This window comes from Podarcis bocagei (genome assembly GCF_964188305.1).
Source record: "Podarcis bocagei genome assembly, chromosome: 6".
NCBI lineage: Eukaryota > Metazoa > Chordata > Lepidosauria > Squamata > Lacertidae > Podarcis > Podarcis bocagei.
The window spans coordinates 27,807,053-27,827,586 of record NC_138130.1 but is presented as its reverse complement, the minus strand read 5'-3'; the positions used below and the strand labels follow the sequence as shown (position 1 = coordinate 27,827,586).

Genomic DNA, 20,534 nt, shown 5'->3' with positions numbered 1-20,534 from the left:
AGAGAAACCATGAATCATATTGCCACTCTTCATTTTATCTAATGCCAATCAGTATCTGAGGGCTACCTCAAGCGTGACAAAATTCCTTTTAAAAAACACCTGTGTGTACGTTAACACAGCAAAAATTGCACATGGCCTTGGTCAACAGCAGGCATCCCCAAACTCAGCCCTCCCGATGTTTTGGGACTACAACCCCCATCATCCCTAGCTATCAGGACCAGTGGTCAGGGATGGGGGAATTGTAGTCCAAAAACATCTGGAGGGCTGAGTTTGGGGGTGCCTGGTCAACAGTATGTATTCCTGGAGTGAGATTCACATGTATGAATCTGCATGGCAATTAACGCCTGTGGGATTATCATCTCTTCATTTCTTTCTTTCTTTCATCAAGGGGAAAACTCTATCACTGAGAATCATAACATGGGACTCTTCGGTAATAAGCTGCTTGCCCCAATTGCTGTTTAAAGACATACGAGGATAGGCAGTAAAACAAGCACCATGTCTACACAAGATTTCGAAAGTAATTACATATATTTAATTACTACTAATTTTCAACCAGAAACCGATAACCTGCAACATTTAAGATGGATAGTTCAGATGAAAGCATGCAGCATGATTCCGTGGCCTTGTTTTTATCTATCTATCTATCTATCTATCTATCTATATGAATAGATTTATGTACACTGCAGTCCTCTCAGGGGGCGGAAAAAAGTTAACAGCTTGATTGTGCACTGGAGTCTCCTTAGTCAGGAGGGCGAGGCAGACAACAGATCCTTGCAGAGAAACTCAGATCGCCTCCCAGTCCCATCCTGTCCCCAAAGCAATAAATTGGTTAAAGCAGTATCAAAGGAACCACTGAAATATCTATCTATCTGTCTCTAAGAGAACAAGGAAGTTCGTGGTGAGCTCTGGCAACTCTTCTTCTAGAAAAAGAGCAGTGTATCTATATGATATTGGGGTTGGGGGAGGAGAACAAGTCATACTAATTCATTCTACTTGAACGTGTCTTTGAGGAAAGGGTTGTAGCTTGGATGATACAAAACCTGCTTTGCGTGATGAAGGTCCCCAAAATCATTCACTGGCATTTCCAGGCAAGCGTGGGAATGCCCCGCTTCCCTGCCTGAAATCCTGGAGGTCCACTGCCAGTCAACGCTAACAATACTAAGGCAGATGGACTCAAGGTCTAACTCGCTTTAAGTTAGCTTCGCACGTTGGGCTGCAGTGCCTAGGAGGAATGAGCTCAAAGACATGAAATACATTAGGGAGCCTTCACTGTGCAGAATGAATCGCCCTTCCTAAGAGCATGGAGAGCTCTTAGAAGCTCCGGTGGGAGGTGTTTGTTTGTTTTTTTGCAAACACTTGTTAGTCTCTCCAAAGTGGGAGAAGGTTTGGCGCAATTACCTGGCCCTTTGGCTCCGTTGGTTTCTCCCTCCAGAGCTCAACGCGCAAGTTCTTCTGAACTCGTGTCTTCTTGGTCGTGTGAAATCTGCCCTGTGCCCAACTCAGGGGGTGGGGAGACACCACCATTCTAGAAGTTCGCAGCAGGCAGAACACGAGTGATCTGGGCTCGAGAGGATCCAATATTTGTGAAGGGGAGAAAAATGCAGTCTCTCCCCCCCCCCACCCCCCAATTGGAGCGGGAAATAAAATCTTCTATTCCCTTCTCACTTATCCATGTGCATGCGAGGTAGTACGTCTCCCTCTGAAACTACTTGAAGCAAAAACGGCAGATGCAGATATGTTTCCCCAGGGTGTAAAATTGTGCCGGGTACAGAAAAAAGGCGGAATAATAAGCCCACCTGCTTCTGCCTCGCTGCTTCTCCGGCTCCGCTCGCCCTCAGCCCGCAAGACTTACCTGTGGGGTCCAGCACGGCCAAAGGGTCAGTCATGGAAACCGGAGCGGCGGGAGGCTGCATCCTCCGAGCGCCGCGCTCTTCGCCTCACGGCGGGACGCCGAGGGCAGCATGCACGGCTCGCCTCGGGAATAAACTGGCCCCAAGGAAAGGAGGCTAGCTGGGAGGCAGGCGCTGCCGCCGCCGCCGCCGCCGGAGGGCAGGACCAGAGGCGGCGCCGGAGCCCGAGGGAGGAGGAGCGAGCGAGCCAGTCGCTCTCCCCGGGGTCCTTGGGCGCTACTGGAGGGGGGGGAGAGAGATCCCGCCTCGCCACGCTGCCAGGCTCGTGCAAAGGGGAGAGGCAGCCGCCGGTCAACTTCCCGCCTTTTCTTGTGGGGCAGAGAAGATGCAGGAGAAAGTGGGATGGAACAAAAGGAATGGAGTTCCTGGGTCACATCCCACGCTAATGCTGCTTCCCCCCCCCCCCACGAGTATATTTGTCCTTGAACCTGAGCAATGCGTTTTGGTTGGGAGTGGGCCCCTTGCACTGAAAATGGCTCCCCGCCCTTGCTCTGGGTGGTATAACATGGTGGGTCACGGGTCATGCAAGGAGCAGCCGCCTCATCCTCTCTCTCTCTCTTGAACTCCTGGATTCTACATTTGAGGGGTTCCAGCAGTGGAAGCTCAACTGGGTGAACCTGCTGTGCCTCCACCCACAGGCATGGCCAATCTTGACCCTCCAGATGTTTTGGGACTACAATTCCCATCATCCCTGACCACTGGACCTGTTAGCTAGATGGGAGTTGTAGTCCCAAAACATCTGGAGGGCCAAGTTTAGCCATCCACAGCATCACCCAGCATTTCATCTCCTGGTTGAGCAAGAGGTGGTCACTGATCACTCACCTGCCCTCTTCTCCCCACACCCTTTTGTGGGGAGAAAACAAGAAAAAGCAGGTGTCTGCCTAGCCTCTCTCATTGGGCCATGTGGTGTGGAGGAACGGACTTGTTGGATCCAATCCAACAAGATCATTCAACGTGATCCAATCCAACAAGATCATGATCATGCTATCCAGAAAGAAAGCAGAGGTGAGTGTGAGACATCTGGCGTCTCCTTCCATGACCAGCTCTCTGTGACAGGTAGTCCGTGTGGTTGGGCTGCAATTCCCATCATCCCCTGATCATTGGCTCTGCTGGCTGGGTCTGAAGGAACTTCAGCATGGAGGACACCATGTTGGCAACTGTGTCAGGGACGCGGACTTATAAAAAATATTGGGGGGGCCCGGGAAAGCTCATGAATAATAAATAAGCTCATGAATATGCAAATAAAGTGGCCCCGCCTCCTCGTGAGCGAATAGGGGAGAGCGTGCTGCGCCTATTAATCAGCTCCGGAGCGGAAATTGGGTGGAGCTTTTGCTCGGGAGGGAGGGCAGGAGGCATGCAGCCCGACCCTGTGCATTTTGGGCTGGGGGAGGGGCGGCGATGGCGCTCTGCTGGAGGGGCGCCGGAGATTATTGGGGGGCGGAGCCCCCCAAACGAATTTTTGAGGGGGCTCGGGCCCCCTCAAGCCCCATGGAGTCGGCGCCTATGAACTGTGTCCAGACAGAAGGCAAAGAAGCAGGCAGAAACAGTTAACCACCATTTCTCTCTAAGCAGTAGCAAAGGCCCAATACCCCTTCCACACACTACTATATTCCACATGCAGTTGACCTCAGCTTAATTAAGAGTACATTTTAGTCTACATGTGAAAACCGAACAATATTTCCCCCCTTTTTTGCTTTTCCTTCATCCAAAAGGCAAATATAGTAATTAGATTGCCTATGATTTTTAAGCCACCCTTTCCATTTTCTGTCCTGCATTAACAACCTCCACACAAGCAGCATGAGAAAAGCTCGCAAGACTTCAATACTTCCATTCCTTATGGGAGAATGGATTCCTTTTTTGGATCCCTTAAGAAGTATGATGAACTCACGAGCAAGATTTGAGCTATGAGCAATTGAAGAGATTAGATTATAATATCATGATTGTGATTTGATAGATAAGAAGACAGGGCACAGCAGGAGGGGAGAAACAACTCCATGGAAATTGGGGTGGGAAGTCGCCACAAATAAGAGAAAAGACAAAATTTTGATTTTGCGTTTTGGTTGTATATGTTTAAAAAAAGTTTAAAAATGTTGAAACCATAAAATGTAACTAGGGGGAAATGAGATAAAAGCTCACAAGTGCACCTAATATCCTGTATCCAAAGGAATAATCACAACCAACAACCAAGTATCTTGGTTTCAACTGGGGGAGGTAAACTGTGATCTCCCAGAAGTTGTGGAACTACAAGTCTCTCATCACTCCAGACCACTGCCCATGCTGGTTGGAGCTGATGGAACTTGAGAGTCCAACTTTTGGAGGCCTACAAGTTCCCCAGCCATCCTTTAGACATAAAGCTCCCAGAAACAAATGAATATGGTACCCAACAAGCCAAGTTCTAGGCCAGTCCTATTCTAGAATAGTTCCTCTGCGGATGTGGCCTAGAAGGCACTGAAGTTAGGGGTGACATTTCATTTCTACAGAAGCTCTTCTGAATCATAAAAAATAAAATGTCAGCTTATCCTTTGACCATTTTCGCAGTAGAGAAAGAGTGCTCCTACTTGCCCTTCTCCATCCCTGCCTGTTGCTCTTTTTTAAAAAAAGGCATAATTAATTAAGCATAAAAGTAACAGCGGCTGTTAGCAGAGATAAAGGCAAACAGAAAGCAATGGTTATAGCCAGAACCTTTTTCTACAACTTCCAAATTTTCAACAGCTATGGGGCAACTTTTTTCCTAAAATCTGTGAGTAGTGATCATCTATAAGTTATCACCTATAAGTTTCTGCTTACGAGCTTGTTTGTCATTAGAAGAAACGCAGATAAAGAGGAAACACAACACAACCATAAGGGTTAGAGTTGAAGAATATTAACAGGTATAAAAGAACAGTGTTGGCAGTTTTGTTCCTTAATAATTTCCACTTCGCAACACAACTAAAATGGCAGGTTACAAATTAGATTTGTGGAACCTTTTCACCACAAGATTAATTTTATTGTATTTATCAGCTGTGTTCACCACCAGAAGGTACTTAAGACTATGCACAACATATAGAACTGAAACATAAACAACCTATTTATCATGCTAACCCAAGACAACCAATAAAAATGAAAATTCACGCGTAAAATATATGCCAGCCATCAGTGATCAAATACCAGGAATGACACTGTCTTCATCTACCAATGGAAGCTAATCAAGGGGTGTCCCTTGAAAGTTAATTTTTACAGTGGGCTTATAAAAGCATCTGTTCCATTATGGTGATTGTGAGCTTTTCGTGTCATCTGGCTACAACGATAAGACTCGTAGAGTTGGAAGGGATCACGAGGGTCATCTAGTCCAGCCCCCCCTGCAATGCAGGAATCCTTTGCCTAACATGGGGTTCGAACCCAGGACCTTGAGATTAAGCGTCTCATGCTCTACCGATCAAGTTATCCACCTATGGCAAATGCAGTTTTTGCATGACTAAAGGGAAGTACAGGAGATTTATCTCAGTCTTAGTTCAGAAACTATAACAATTAAAACTTTGGAACATCCCTGTAGACTTTTTTTTTATTATTGCTATTTAGATACCATGTTAAATATCCCATTAGAAAGAATTGCACTTTCCCAGGTAAACAGAGCACAGCCGTGGTTGTTGGGGGAATGGTATATTTGTGCTCAGTCTTGAAGGAGTTATGTGGACTGAAAACAACAAATAGTTGACTTTGCATTTATTGCTTTAAAAACAGATCATCTGAAAAGGTCCGGGGTGGGGGGAAGAACCTGGCTCAGTCTTGTGTGGTGTAAGCAGAACTGTCTAGCATCACCACAGATAAATTTTGCAAAAGGGGTTTACGAAGTGGATGTGTATGAGAGAGGGGAGGATGCAATTCCCAAAGATTACACAGAATCTTAGGAGGGAATCATTGTGTTACGATGTTGCAGCAAAAACAACTATTGTGGTACCTTATGGACAAACAAATTTACACACCGGGCAAAAAAGACAAATAAGAGAACTATGAAGATCATAGATAAGTTATCTCGTCCTATGTTACCTATATTGTTAGATGAAAGGAGACAGCTTTTTATTGTGGGGGTGATAAACAGGAGAGAAATATGCCTGACAAATATTTAAACTGTATCTGCTGTACTTGTTAAAATGATAATGGAAGCACACATGCATATATTAATGCAATACCAGCATTCTGGCTGCTTGGTTAAGCATATCATTTGTCTAAGAAACAGCACTGTCTGTATTGCAGCCATTCAGTTTGGCAGGTAATGTGCTCTGGCCACCATCTTTTTCTGTTCATAATATGAGCATTCATGTGAACATATTTTTTTTTAAAAAAAAGAAACTTGCTGTTGAAAATATTTCCTTATTATTCTGTACAGCAGCAGGGGTAATAAAGATCTTAAAGCTCTCGCATATGATGAATGTATATATTTTTTAATCTTCTTATGCAAGCCTGTTCTGCCAGGTATACAAACAGCTATATGTTCAATATATGCAGTCCTTATTACTTGCTTCTAATTGGGACTTAACTTCATGTGAACTAGCTTGGAGTGGATTGAGGGATTTGGCATAGAACAGAAATCTGTCTATGAAATAAATAAGAAAGCATAACTTCGGGACCATCAGACTACGGCAGCCTTTATATAATTTTGAATTAACTTTTGGAGGAAGTTGCCTCTACCTTCCAGTACACAGAAGATATTTCCCTATAATTTGCATGAACATGCTTACCTGAGCAAAACTTCTTTGGCCAGCTACATTAATTTCTTATGCTCACTGGAAGTTATCTGAACTAGTGAATATACCAATGCATGCTTATTTTATGATAGGAGTTGTACATTGATTTTATTTTCAGGTCAGTATAGTTTGACACAGATTAATGCACTGTTAGTTTGAAAATGGCTAGTTTCTCCACTGACTCCAGAATGCAGCTTTTTTTTTAAATTAGTTTTACAAATTAAAATGTACATTCAAAATCATGGATAATAATAAAAATAAGCAAACAAAGATTCAACCAAATCTCTGGACTCCCCACCCCTCCAAGGGTTCCGTCACTAGTCCTTTTCATATTTTATGTCACTCCAATTTTTAAATACCCCATGTATCCCTAGTTCTTGTTACAAGTATGATTCAAATCCTGCTAAAGAGCTCATCTGTTTACAGTGGACTCCAAGGTAAGTTATAAATTTCCCCCGTTCTTCATTGAAATTCTGTTCCTCCTGGTTTCTGATCCCCCCCCCCCGTCATTTTCGCCATCTATCTCTGCATAGTCCATCAGTTTGGTCCGCCATTCCTTTCTGGTGGGAACTTTTTCTTCCTTTCATCTCTGGACCAGAATGCAGTTTTGAACGCTCAGAGTAACTCTGGTGCACTGGTCATTCAAAACATCCAACAACTGGAACTTTTGGGGGACCTCAGGTTCACCCTTTACCAAACAGAGAATGTATGTTCAAGGGAATTGAAATCAATATATTTCTTCCTGAGGTTGGATTAGCTCCAGCAGAAAGGGGAGGGAAAGTTAAATACAGAGTTTGGAAAATAAAGTTTTCCATAATGCAAAGAAAATAAATAAATAAATAAATAAATAAATAAATAAAAATAAAATAAAATAAAATAAAATAAAACTTTTTATTTATGTATGTATGCATGCATGTATGTATGTATGTATTTATTCATACCCCGCCCATCTGGCTGGGTATGGGTTTCACCCATAATGGCAGCAAATAAGATTAAGGTCCTGAACAATAAATATTTATTTGGGGAGGTTATTGTTCTGTTAATTTCTAACAGTTGGGGGGAGCTGTTTACATCCACAGTTTGTGTGCAAATGTTTTTAGTAACTTAAAAAAAAAATTAGTTGTAAGCTTGTGGAGTTGGTTTCCCTTGGGAGGTTGTGGACTCCCTTTCCTTTAAGCAGAGGTTGGATGGCCGCCTGTCATGGATGCTTTAAGCTGAGATTTCTGCATTGCAAGGGGGTTGGACTAGATGACCCTTGGTGGTCCCTTTCCAACTCTACAATTCTATGATTTCATGAGTTCCCATTGAATAAGCTCAATGGGATTTGTAAAGCATATCAATGTTAGACACTTGCTGACTTTTTTCCAATAATGATCAGAATGAACACAAATCTGAATGGTGCTGGTAATTTCTCTCTGCAAATATTCAACATAAATCTCTGTGCAGCAAAATTACTGCCATCCTTCTTTGTGGCCAGGCCACTACCTGTTCCTTCCTATGGGAGAAATACAAGCTGGAGGCTTTCATTATGAAAATAACATTGAGGGAGGGGGAAAATGGGGCACAAGGAGATTGCTGAGGGGAAAGAAAAAGGGAGGGGGGCTTGAGTCATTAAAGCTTGCATACAAAGTAGTTATTATTTATCAATTGTGATGTTGTGGTTATACCAGAAAATCTCAAGGAAGGATTCAGAAGGTGACCCCTGCGATCTTTTCACAGCCTCTCCAGTGCCAACTGAGCTGATGTAAGAGCCAACTTTAAAAAGAATTAGAGACACGACATTCATCACTCTTATAATGGCAATTTATAACCCTTTGTTCCGACTTCCTTGTAGGTTACATAACAGGGGTTCTGCTATGGTTGTCTGGAGATGGTTTTTTTAAATTGAATTACTCCTCCCTCTTCACTTCTCCTTGATATCTCAGAATCATATGTCTTAATTTTTCTACACTCCCCAATCTTGCCTTATTCCCCCTCCCACTTATCAGTGTAATTGTTCAGCCATAGTTTCAATCCCAAAATCTTTGTGAGATCTGTATCTAAAATAAGACACATACCGTTGCAACCTGCAACAAAATGTTGCAGTATATCTCCCGCCCCACTGCCAGCCAGGAACAGGAATCTTGTAGCGCTTCTCAAAAGGAAGAAGGGGCAGGGTTAGGAGGAGAAGGAAATGAGATACCTTTTTCCTTCTGCAGGGGGCCGGTCCACTGTCCCTCAGACCTTTTCGGGGGCTGGACTATATTTTTTTTGGGGGGATGAACAAATTCTTATGCCCCACAAAGAGCCCAGAGATGCATTTTAAATAAAAGCACACATTCTACTCATGTAAAAACACCAGGCAGGACCCACAAACAACCCAGAGATGCATTTTAAATAAAAGGGTACATTTTACTCATGTAAAAACACGCTGATTCCCAGACCGTCCACAGGCCGGATTCAGAAGGCAATTGGGCCGGATCCTGCCCCTGGGCCTTAGTTTGCCTACCCATGCAGTAAAGTGTAAACAGCCTAAATTGGTACTTAACAGTCTGTCAGACTTCGAGTTTCATTAAACCTTCTGTTTTTCACACATAACACAGGTTGGAAGCAAGAGTTGCCGGTAGAAAAAGGCAGGATTTTAGCAGACCTGTGACAGATTGTCATGCTGCACCCCCACCCAAAGGTGGCAGCACAAGACAGTTCTGTCTTTGCTGCTCGACGTGAACCTGGAACCTGTTGAGTCGTCAACAGGCTCATCTCAGCTATCTGCCAATCTCCCATTCCCACCACCCTTCTGAGTAATACCCCTCCCCACCTTCTCACTATATAGAAGGGTCTGGCAACTTCTGTTTCAGTGTATCTGAAGAAGTGTGCATGCACACGAAAGCTCATACCAAGAACTGACTTAGTTGGTCTTTAAGGTGCTACTGGAAGGAATGTTTTTATTTTGACTATGGCAGACCAACACGGCTACCTATCTGTAACGTGAACCTGGAAGATACATTTCCTTTACATTTTACCATTAGTATGCAGGATAGATCCCTGCCCTGAGGAGTATACAATCTAAAATCTGACATAGGGTAAATAACAAAGGGAAGGCAGGGTAAACAGTTAATTAATACATGATTTTGCTTACTGCTGGGTACTTGTGTTACAGGCTTAGTTGTAGACATGAAGCTACCGTACTTTTCCGTGTATAAGACTAGGTTTTTTGACTTTAGAATAAGGTTTAAAATCTGGAGGTGTCTTATACACAGAAAGTGCATATGCCCATTTTCTAAATTTGGGGTCTCCAACAGTAGGTGGCGTCTTATACATGGGGATGTCTTATATATGGAAAAATACGGTAGGTACTCCAGGTTTTTCTTATCTTTCTGTCATCGGTGACTTTCTGTCCTCACAGGTCCCCATCAGACCATTGTTGTTGTTTTTTTTAAAAAAGCAACAGTTCCTTCTGGCTTTTAATTAACAAACGTCTGTAACTCAGCATACTTAGAAAGTTCCAAGGAACCACCTCCTTATTTTGGGTTCAATCTGTTTCAAAAATAATAGGCACTCGGCCACCTGAATTTGCGATAACAAGAAAGAAGTTAAAAAATAAATAAATTATGAATTTGTGACACAATTTATTTTAAAATTAACCAAGCTCTCCCATACAGGCACCTTCCATAATAAGATCAGATATTCACTGCTGATGCTTGTGTGGTGTAATATTACTAATCTTCATATAAATCTGGGGTGAAATAGACAACAGGAAAGTGTTTCCGAGAAGAAACGTACATTTGTATAATAGCTCACAAAGATAGCCGAGTTATTTTTATCACACGTTGAAACACAATTCATCATTTGTTTAATTTCTAGCGAAGTTGAACAGCAATCTTGTTTTCTTGTACTGACTTCCAGTTGTTGTTTTTTCCTGCAAGTAGATAAGAAAGACTCATACTGCAGCGATTATTCATTTGAGAAACCATTACAAAACCTGTTACGATGCAACTACGTAACCTATCTCCCAAGAGCGTTTCTAGAAGACACAAAATGAGGCACACCATTTTCAGAGGCAGACGTAATGGGCAAGATGATTCTACAGAACACATGGCAGCTTTTGTTATTGCTCTCCAGATGATCTTACGCAAGTTATCACAAGACATCCAAGATACCTAGCTGTGTCTCCACAAATCCAGGACCAATAACTGAATCCCAAAGTTTTAGCCTGGGATGGTGGTGGATATTTTACTGAACAAGAAGTCTAAACTACCTGCGGGAAGTGGCTCCAACTTACACCATAATTTTCTAGAACTACCTTATCTTGCAGGGAGGAGGGAGTTTAGAGAGAAGAATGGGATTTAGACTAAATCTCCAATTCACCTGATAATGAAAGTGGGGGGAAATAGATGTGGAAAGGCAGCTGATACGTGTAGGCCATGTTCTAAAATGCTGAAGTTAGGACGTTTAGGGAAATTATGATTGGCCATGACTCACCATTTTTAATTTAGAATGAGCCACCGAGAACAGATGTCGCTCAGTTTACTTCTTCAACAGTATGTAGCCAGAAATTCCACGACCAGAGAGCACGACCACTTTTAATTATTTATCCAATTACCTTCTGAAATCAGTAAAGTGAAACTCCACTGGGGTATTTGTGACTACCGAGTGCTCATTACACAAGTGACATGGCAACTATTGTCTTGGCTGCAGGGGGGGAAAATAGATCTAAAAATTAAGAAAAGAGTTGCAATTTATACTGTGAATCAAGCTTAACTTAAGATTCATTACTGTAGATTGTACTATATATATATAGCTTAGCGCAGTATCTGTTAAACCCAAAATGTTGAGGAAAAATCCAGAGCAGCATGTCTGAAGAAATTTCTTAGTGCCAGTCTCCATTTAGTTTGATGTCTGCAATGCTGTTAATATCAGCTCTTTGCTAAATACCCAGTGGGATACTTTCCGCTCATGTAATAGTGCCTTTATATTGAATTAGCACTTGACATATGCTGCCTAATATTACAACCACATCTTTATCATTTAGCCTCTCAATTGTTGTGCTTCTGAAAGTGTAAGAAGAGACATATCCACTTAGTGAAGGAAAAGCAAGGGAAAAGATCTTCATATGCTCTTCGAATCCTCACCAAAACCCTTTCCACTGAACTTTTGGCTTAACTTCTTAGGTCTCTATCTCCAATTTAATATTTAAGAATGTGTAACCGTATTTGCTTACATAGAAGAAGAAGAAAAGAGAGGCATGTTATATCACAGCATATATGGTATATAAAGCTATATATGCACCACTGCTTGACAAATATTTCCAGGGTAGGTCACAAACACAAAGCACAATAAAAAACAACAACACAGGAATAAATACAGTACACAGTAAAGCAACAGTCTATAAAGCAGCAGCAGCATTAAGAAGTTCTCAGGTGTTAAAAAAGGCCCCTGGACCTTTAAAATAGGTCTATGTGGTAGTACAGGCATCATGTGATCCTCGCTGGGGAGGGACTTCTGTAAGTGAGATGGCAATAAACCCCCCAACCCATTTGCTACCTGCCTCACCTCAGACTGCTGGAGTAGGCAGAAGGGGTGGGGAGAACGTACAAAGATGGTCTCAGGACAGAGGCAGGTCAGTGTGGGAGATGTTATTTCATGCACCCAACCATGATGTAGGGCTTTAAAGGTCAGTAATTGTATACAGAGTTCAGATTCCTCAGAATATCAGCTTGCTAACTTGCTTTTAATAGGCAGAGTTTTAGTAATGATATGCCTGGAAATTATACCTCCAGTCAAATCACTGCTATACAGGTGAAGGCTTCCTGCAGAATACCGTCTTATCAAGAGTCCTGCACAACATTAAGAATCGGGCCTATAGTGTTGTGGCACCTACGCTTTGGAGTGTTATTTATTTTATTTATTTACTGAATTTGCACACCAACACCACCCTTCATCTGAGGATCACAGGGCAATTTACAGTATAAAAAAACAAACAACAAACAAAACAACTCCCGTCCTCTGAATATTATAGACAGGCAGCATCTCTGTTACCCTAAATACCTTTCTCTTTCATCCAGTCTTTTAAGCTGAGATCTTTCCCAGTCTGGATCAGTATTGGAATTAAGATTTCATAAGAACGCACACAAGTTGTCTTAGAATTGTCAAGTCAGAAGGGACCTCGAGGGTCATGTAGTGCAACCCCCTTGCAGTGCAGGATTATGCAGCCAGCCCGTACGGGGATTTAACCTGCAACCTTGGTATTATCAGCACCAGACTCTAACCAACTGAACTAAGATGTTTTTGCTATCACTGGTTTGCTGCCCTGGAATCCTTTGGGAGCAGGAGACAAATAAACAAATAAATGGGCACCAAAATAAGAAGTTATCCAGTGATTAAGTCTATGGAACCTCGTTGCCTGGCAGGGCAGAGTGTCTGAACAAAGGGGAGTTCAGCTCTCTATTACCCTTTCTTGAGGAGTCCTGTTTCAGGCTTTCATTAGGCATACCAGATGAGGTGAAGAGAGTCTTCCAGAGCTACAGTTCATTGCCATGCCTTGTCTAGTAGAAGCAAAATGGAAGCAAGAAAATATTATCTAGCTGCATCCTTTTTATAGGATGCAAAATAGTTTTTCTTGGCCCAAAATGGTGGGCTGTTTTTGTTTTTTGTTTTTGTTTACAGGTCCATTAGTGAATGAATGTGGCAGCTCTTCATATGCTGTACATCCTGATATCAGTGGCAGATTTTGGGTGATCAAATTTCAGCAAAACCCTGTGCAATGCTAAAATTCACCCCGGCTTTTCGTGCTTCCATTCTACAGTATTGTTTTGGTGCCCCCTGCAGTGCGACGCCCAGTACAACTGCACCAAACCACCTCTGATACGGTGGTACCTCGGGTTAAGTACTTAATTCGTTCAGGAGGTCCGTTCTTAACCTGAAACTGTTCTTAACCTGAAGCACCACTTTAGCTAATGGGGCCTCCTGCTGCCGCCGCGTTGCCGGAGCACGATTTCTGTTCTCATCCTGAAGCAAAGTTCTTAACCCGAGGTACTATTTCTGAGTTAGCGGAGTCTGTAACCTGAAGCGTATGTAACCTGAGGTACCACTGTATTATGAATGGTTCAATACTGCCTTGTGTGACCTTGGGCCGGTCACTGTTAGCCTAGCCTACTTTACAGGGTTGTTGTGAAGATAACACAAAGACAGGATATAAACGTAATAAATAAAGGCATTACAAAAAACACAATGGAAAGCTTGATATCCACTACTTGAATTTGGGAGGCGGGGGGGGGGGGAATCAAGAAGATCTACCAGGACGGATAGGTGTTTACAAAAAGATCTTCACAACCTTTCTTCCTCCACATTAAAACACAATTTTAAAAACACCCTAAGTTGAACAGCCATCTAAACGAACAACTAACTAAATATTCTCTGAACATATCTGGCCAAAGCAGGATAGAAAGCAAGGACTTGCCAGCCTGGTACATCAGCTCACCTCATCTCATACTTCTTCATATGACAAGAAAGTACAATCCAAGAAAATAAGAGTGATTGTACTGGAAGATGGGAATTAGTGAAGCTCATTGAAGCAGTGACAGCCTATCAGTTACTTAATATTGGTATTGCAGCCTCCTGGAACACAAATAAACTGTGTCACACAGACATGAAATGCTACATACTGACTCTGCTTTTTTTGCGTGTAGCTGTAGATAATAAAGTCATAATTCATCAGGAAGCCAATATCCCTTTGCCGGATGGGTCAGGCAATCATTATTGCAGTTAGAAGACCAACCCTCACTTTTATGAGTTGTAAATCAGACACAGAATTCTGCTCCTCTGAGCCTCCTCCAAACTAGAAAATTGCCAGCCGCCGCCGTTTGAAACTAATTAATCTCACTGAAGGCAATGGTCTGAACAATGCAAAGATTTAATTTACTGCAAATGTTTACAGTAGATGAAGCCCTGATTTGCAATCACAGTAAAATAGCGCTCTGCTCCCCCCTATTAAATGCCAGTATCCTCAAGGTGGAGAAGTGGAAGATGCCAGGGTATGCGAGGAAACATTTGGGTGCCCTATGAGGCTTTCCAAGGACGAAACATCTCGGTTTAAATCACGTCTTATGCTACAGTCCTGCACTGCACATATACCCAGGAGTGAGCCCCATTGAAATCAATAGCACTTCCTTTTGAGTAGCCACATTTATGTCAAAATATTCACAGCCCATCTTTCATCAGTACAGATATCAGAGCAGGGTACAAGGGACATTTAAACAAGGATGAAATGTTAGGAAAAAGCACATAAAAATAACCAAAAGTAGCTAAAAACAAGAACAGAGAAAGCTGAAACACCACTTAAAATGCTTGGGTTAAACAGGCAGGTTTTGACTTGACAATGAAATGCTAACATCTGTGCCTGTCGTGTTTCTAAAGGGAGGGTATTTCACAAGCAGGGAGCCACCACAGAGAAGGCCCAGTCCCCTAGCAGACCAAGCTTCCCCCAGCAGTGGAACATGGAGAAGATATTAAAAGATGGGCAGACTAATATAAGGAGACAATCTCCTCTGTGTATTTGGGTCCCAATCCATTTGTGGGCTCAGTGAAACGCACATTAATTCTCTAGAAATCGTGTAATGCAATTCCATCCAGCTGCACTGGTTAATGTTCTCACGACTGTATTCTGTTCTAATTGAAGTTTCCGATTCATCTTTAAGGGCAGCTCCAATATGTTAATCCTCCCCACCTCTGTTTCCAAACACTTCTACCTTTCAGATGAAGCAAAGAGATGGAGCTGGTTGTCATCTACATATTGACAACACTTCATTCCAGTTCCCCTGATGCCAACTCCCAGAGTGTCATGAACTAGCAGAACACTGAGGGAACTGCGATTGGTACAAACAAGGACAAGCTGAAGATGGGGAAGGGGAGGTACTCACAGCACATCAGAAGACACCAAAGAAGCCAGGGGAAGGGGACATATTGCCAGAACTGGAGATTCACCTGTCTCCACAGACACGGCAGGGTCTGAGGTGTCGGGAACAGCAGGAAGTGCACCGCCAGGACACTGAGGCAGGCAAGGGAACACAGCCCAGCTCACTAGTTGACCAGGTGGAGATCATGGAGCTGATTAGGTCTGGGAGGAAGAGGTTTGTGGTCTCTCGGCTGGATTAAGTTCAAGGCAGGTGAGCATCACATGTTCTGTTAAGGGAAGAGATGCAGCTGCTCCGATGGAGCAAACTCAGGTGCAACAATCAATATTGGGAAGGATAACAGGGAAGCAAGGCAGAAACTCTAGTGTCTGCTCAACTTTCTCTGTTGACGGACCATGGCTTGGCTGCTTTGCGAACTCCACTGGACTATGACTTCAGGAATTTTTTTCTTGGTTTTTAATATAATTTTCATTAAATTCTGTTTTACAATTTAGAATCTTCTTTAAACAACCTTAAAATGTCATTGACTTCCCTTCTTCTCTTTCCATGGTTCATTTTGCATAATGTAAGGTAAAGGTAAAGGGACCCCTGACCATTAGGTCCAGCCGTGACCAACTCTGGGGTTGTGGCGCTCATCTCGCTTTATTGGCCGAGGGAGCCGGCGTACAACTTCCGGGTCATGTGGCCAGCATGACTAAGCCGCTTCTGGTGAACCAGAGCAGCACACGGAAACGCCGTTTACCTTCCCACCGGAGCGGTACCTATTTATCTGCTTGCACTTTGACGTGCTTTCGAACTGCTAGGTTGGCAGGAGCAGGGACTGAGCAACGGGAGCTTACCCTGTCGCGGGGATTCGAACCGCCGACCTTCTGATCGGCAAGTCCTAGGCTCTGTGGTTTAACCCACAGCGCCACCCACATCCCTTGCATAACGTAAACCCCTGCAAATTTTACATAAAATTAAACCATTCAGTATTCCATTATTACATCCATCCAAACTGATTTACACTGTTGAATTTATCTTAATGCTGCCAATGTTTTCAAGTGTACAGTTTCCACCCCCGCCCCCTGTATATTCAATAAATATTTTCCAATCTTCTTTAAACATATGTTCTCTTATTCTACATGTTAGGACCGCAAGCTGTGCATATTCCATCAGTTTTAAGTTGCCATTCTTCTTTAGTTGGGACCTCACTCGTTTTCCATTTTGGGGCTAACGAAACACGAGCCGCAGTAGTGGCATACATAGATAACATTTGTTGACTGTGACTCCAGGACTGACCCTAACTCTGGATCTTCTACAGATGTGGAAACTTAACCTTGCACAATGACTTGGGGCCTTGCTCCCTGTATCGAGCCTGGACTGGCATTTGACCATTTTGACTGTATGACTACCGTCTAGTGTTGCCACCACCTCAGAGTACACCAAGGTTCAGGGCACAGAGAGTAATAAGATTTATTTATTTTTTAAATTCAAGGCTTATTGCCTATTGCATTTTTTATTTCAAAACAGTTGGGTTGAAACAATGCCTATTTATCTGTATCTATAACCGTTAGACCATAAATGGTGACCAAAAAATAAATGTTTTTAATAAAACATTTGCCAACCAGTGCTGAATAGTGAGTGCTTTGCTAATACAGTGATACCTCGGGTTAAGAACTTAATTTGTTCCGGAGGTCCGTTCTTAACCTGAAACCGTTCTTAACCTGAGGTACCACTTTAGCTAATGGGGCCTCCCACCATGCCGCACGATTTCTGTACTCATCCTGAGGCAAAGTTCTTAACCCGAGGTACTATTTCTGGGTTAGCGGAGTCTGTAATCTGAAGCATCTGTAACCTGAAGCGTCTGTAACCCGAGGTACCACTGTAATATACGTGCATGGAAAATAAAAGATCCACATCCCTGTATGTATTTCTGTCACCCACAAGGGGGCAATATATACTACTATACTGGTAGGAGGAAGATAGTTCAGTTTAATGTTTTTGTAATCAAGGGAATAGGGGCAAGTTCAAAAGCAGCAGCTGCATTAATCCATTGTGTTTCCATTTTCGATATACACACACTGAAAAGATGAGTTAGGGTACCCAGTTGGATATTTCATCTTGTTCATTTAATTAAAATTGGAAATGAGGCTGTGGCACTGGAGAAAGAGGGGAAACCATTTCCCTTGCACAATTCCCCCCAGTGTAACCTTTCCAAGCTGCTGTTTCCCTTGTTTAGAAAAACACATCTGTATGTCTCCCCCAAAGAGAGTAAAACAGCTGCTTTGGGGTGGGGGTGTACAACAAGAAAGGCACTCCCCAAGCACCACAGTCCAGATCTCGCTTCCCTATTCTGTTATAGCTGCTTTAAAGAAGCATTTTAAAGACAGAGATCTCATCAAGTTTATAAATTTATACAAATAAATAAATAAATAAATATTTAATATAAATAAATAAAGGGGAATAAATTAGGAAGAAAGGGCAATCTCCATTTTCTATTGAAATTATAACTGGAAACATCTAATATTAACATAATTATGTACGAACTAAAACTCACAAAACAGTCGTAGTGGACTATGCAGAAATGGGAAAGCTGACAGTGAAATTAAGAGATAAAAATGATGAACTTTTAAGAGATAAAAATGATGAACATAGAAGAATGGAGGCCTTTCATGGACTATTAAAAAAAACTACATTCAAATGAAATTGCGGACAGAACTCGAGATAAAAGAAGTGGAAGGAAAATGACAAATAACTGTAACAGATAAGCTTTTTGTGGTAGATAAAATATAATGCAGTAGAAAAGGCTTGAGTAAAAAACATGGTGGAAGTGAGGGTGGGAAGTCAACTTACGAAACAATGTACTTACTTGATTTCATGGTTATTGTGAAATGGTTTGAAAATTTTAACTAAAAAATTATATACAAAACCCCCCATAAAACTCACAAAACAGTGAACTAACTTGAATTTCACAGTAGTTTTCCTCAGGTTTGACGGTCAACATACACACATACAGGGGGTGGGAAATATAAGAATATAGGAAGAGCCCGTGTAGTCCAGCATCCTGCTCTCACAATCTTAAGATTCAGAATTTTTTATTTTTATAGACTCAACACGTTTTTAATAAAGCTTGCTAGTACCAGGAACCAGTTGGAAAGATGAATGCCAGTCGTCCTTCAGATTTGTCTCTATCACCAGCTGAAATTCGCCACAAGGTGTTGTAGGAGAGAGCAGAAGTCTTTTATATATTAGCAAAGCAGGAGATTTTTACATGATGCACTACGTAGAAAAACCAATGGACGCCAAACTTGCCTGGTGTTTGGAAAAGCACTGCCTTCCCTCCTGACCTTGGCAAATTTTGTACTGGGTTTCTGCTAGAACTTGGTTCTACTACCATTTTTCTATACATGGGGCTGCCTTGGAAAGGAATTTGGAAAAGTACAGCTGCTCTGTCTTCTGCATCTGTATCTGAACAGTTTCCAGGCCCCGGACCAATTCAAAGTGCTGTTAACCTTTAAATCCCTGAACTCTTTGGGGCCAGGTTGCCTGAAGGATTGTCTCTTCCCATACCTACTTGCCTGACCTTTTAAGATCATAGAATCATAGAGTTGGAATAGACCACAAGGGCCATCGAGTCCAACCCCCTGCCATCAGAGACTCTTCTCTGGCTCGTGCAGGCAAATGTTGTCAACTCTTTGCAGTATTGGTGCTCTGGTTATGGAATGACATTCCTGGAAAGGCTGGCACTACATTGATGTTCCTGTTATTTTTACATAGCAGTGCTGACAGCTGCCTTAATCTTCACAGAGGACGTACAAAGAGGGTCTTCATTTGTTCTCCGGGGGTAAGTTACAACAGTGATGCGTGTCTTGGACCCAGTTCAGGTGGTAGGAATGACTGAGATAATATGATCACAGACTCACCCATGTACCGTTCCGACTTTGCGACCCTAGGAAAATCTATCAGGAGCAAAGGTTAGATTAGTTTATTTAGCGATTTATTTATTTTTTACTTTCTCTCATCTCCTAGAATCCCTGTGTTAACCTTCAAAAGGGAGGTTTGGCTGTCCTTCATCTCACTGGTGAGCCCAAGGGCAATAAAGCAAACTGAAAAGTAAACAGTATGTTCAAATAATTTTAAAAGTACAACAAAGAAATATTGTGTGCAAAACACCTCCTAAGAGCAATGAGTCTCTGAGTGTTCGCACACAAGATATTTTCCTCTTAGGCAAGAAGCAGAACTGAAACTCTCATGGAAGGACAACAAAAAGTTCAAATGAGGATTGACGTTGGAAGAGCAACACTGAAGGAGGAAGACCATAAGTTTAGAATAAGGGTCTTTATATACTGAAGAATACCAGAGGCAGAGTCTAACAAGAGACAGAATAAATATATTCCAGGGTCCTGCAATTATTTTGACTATACAGTGGAACCAACACCAATACTTGCCAAAGATAGAGAGAACCCCAGAGGTCTTTTCTCTTGACACACTACCACAGAGATTGGACCATGCCACATCTCTACACTATAGTAAAAGATGTGCAGGTAGTATGCAGCCCAAATACTTCTATGGAGCGTGAGATGGAAGTGTGTTTGAGAGGCCCCTAAAGCCTAGAATTGATAGAAGCAGAACTAGAAGAACTTAAATGTACCACACCTTATCTGGGGATCATCAAGTTTTGACAGAAAAAATATTATTAAGTTCAAAAATGAATTATCTGAATTTCTCAAATCAAACTAAAGGGTCTTCTGGATGGAGGGCTCCTAGTGCTGCTGATTAAATGGATCTTCCACCATAAGGTAAAAGCAGAATTCCCATTCACAGGGATATAGTGTGGGCATCTTGCTATGTCTTATGCACCTGGCGGGCAGAATATAGTCTAGCGGCCAATGTTGTCCCTTCCCCTTCCGTGACTCTTCATAGTTCCCTTTATCTCATTTTGAAACAGGTGCTTTTCTCAACCATTTTAACATTGTGTGTGTGTGACACCAATTTTGAATCAGTGGTCATGCATGTCTTTAAAAAAA

The 20,534-nt window shown here is 42.4% G+C and overlaps 1 protein-coding gene across 3 annotated transcripts in view; it reads right to left on the bottom strand.

Moving 5' to 3' along the window:
* TMEM255B (transmembrane protein 255B) overlaps positions 1-19,677 on the bottom strand; it is a 57,721-nt gene extending 38,044 nt beyond the window's left edge. The window contains exon 1 of one of the 3 annotated variants that reach the window (XM_081198604.1): positions 19,520-19,677. In XM_081198604.1, coding sequence (XP_081054730.1) covers positions 19,520-19,529 — 10 coding nt within the window. In that variant the 5' untranslated portion in view covers positions 19,530-19,677. Of the gene's footprint in view, positions 1-1,852; positions 2,007-19,519 lie in introns of those variants that run through there. The other 2 variants (XM_081198603.1, XM_081198605.1) reach the window with 2 other exon arrangements.
* Positions 19,678-20,534: the final 857 nt, after the last annotated feature.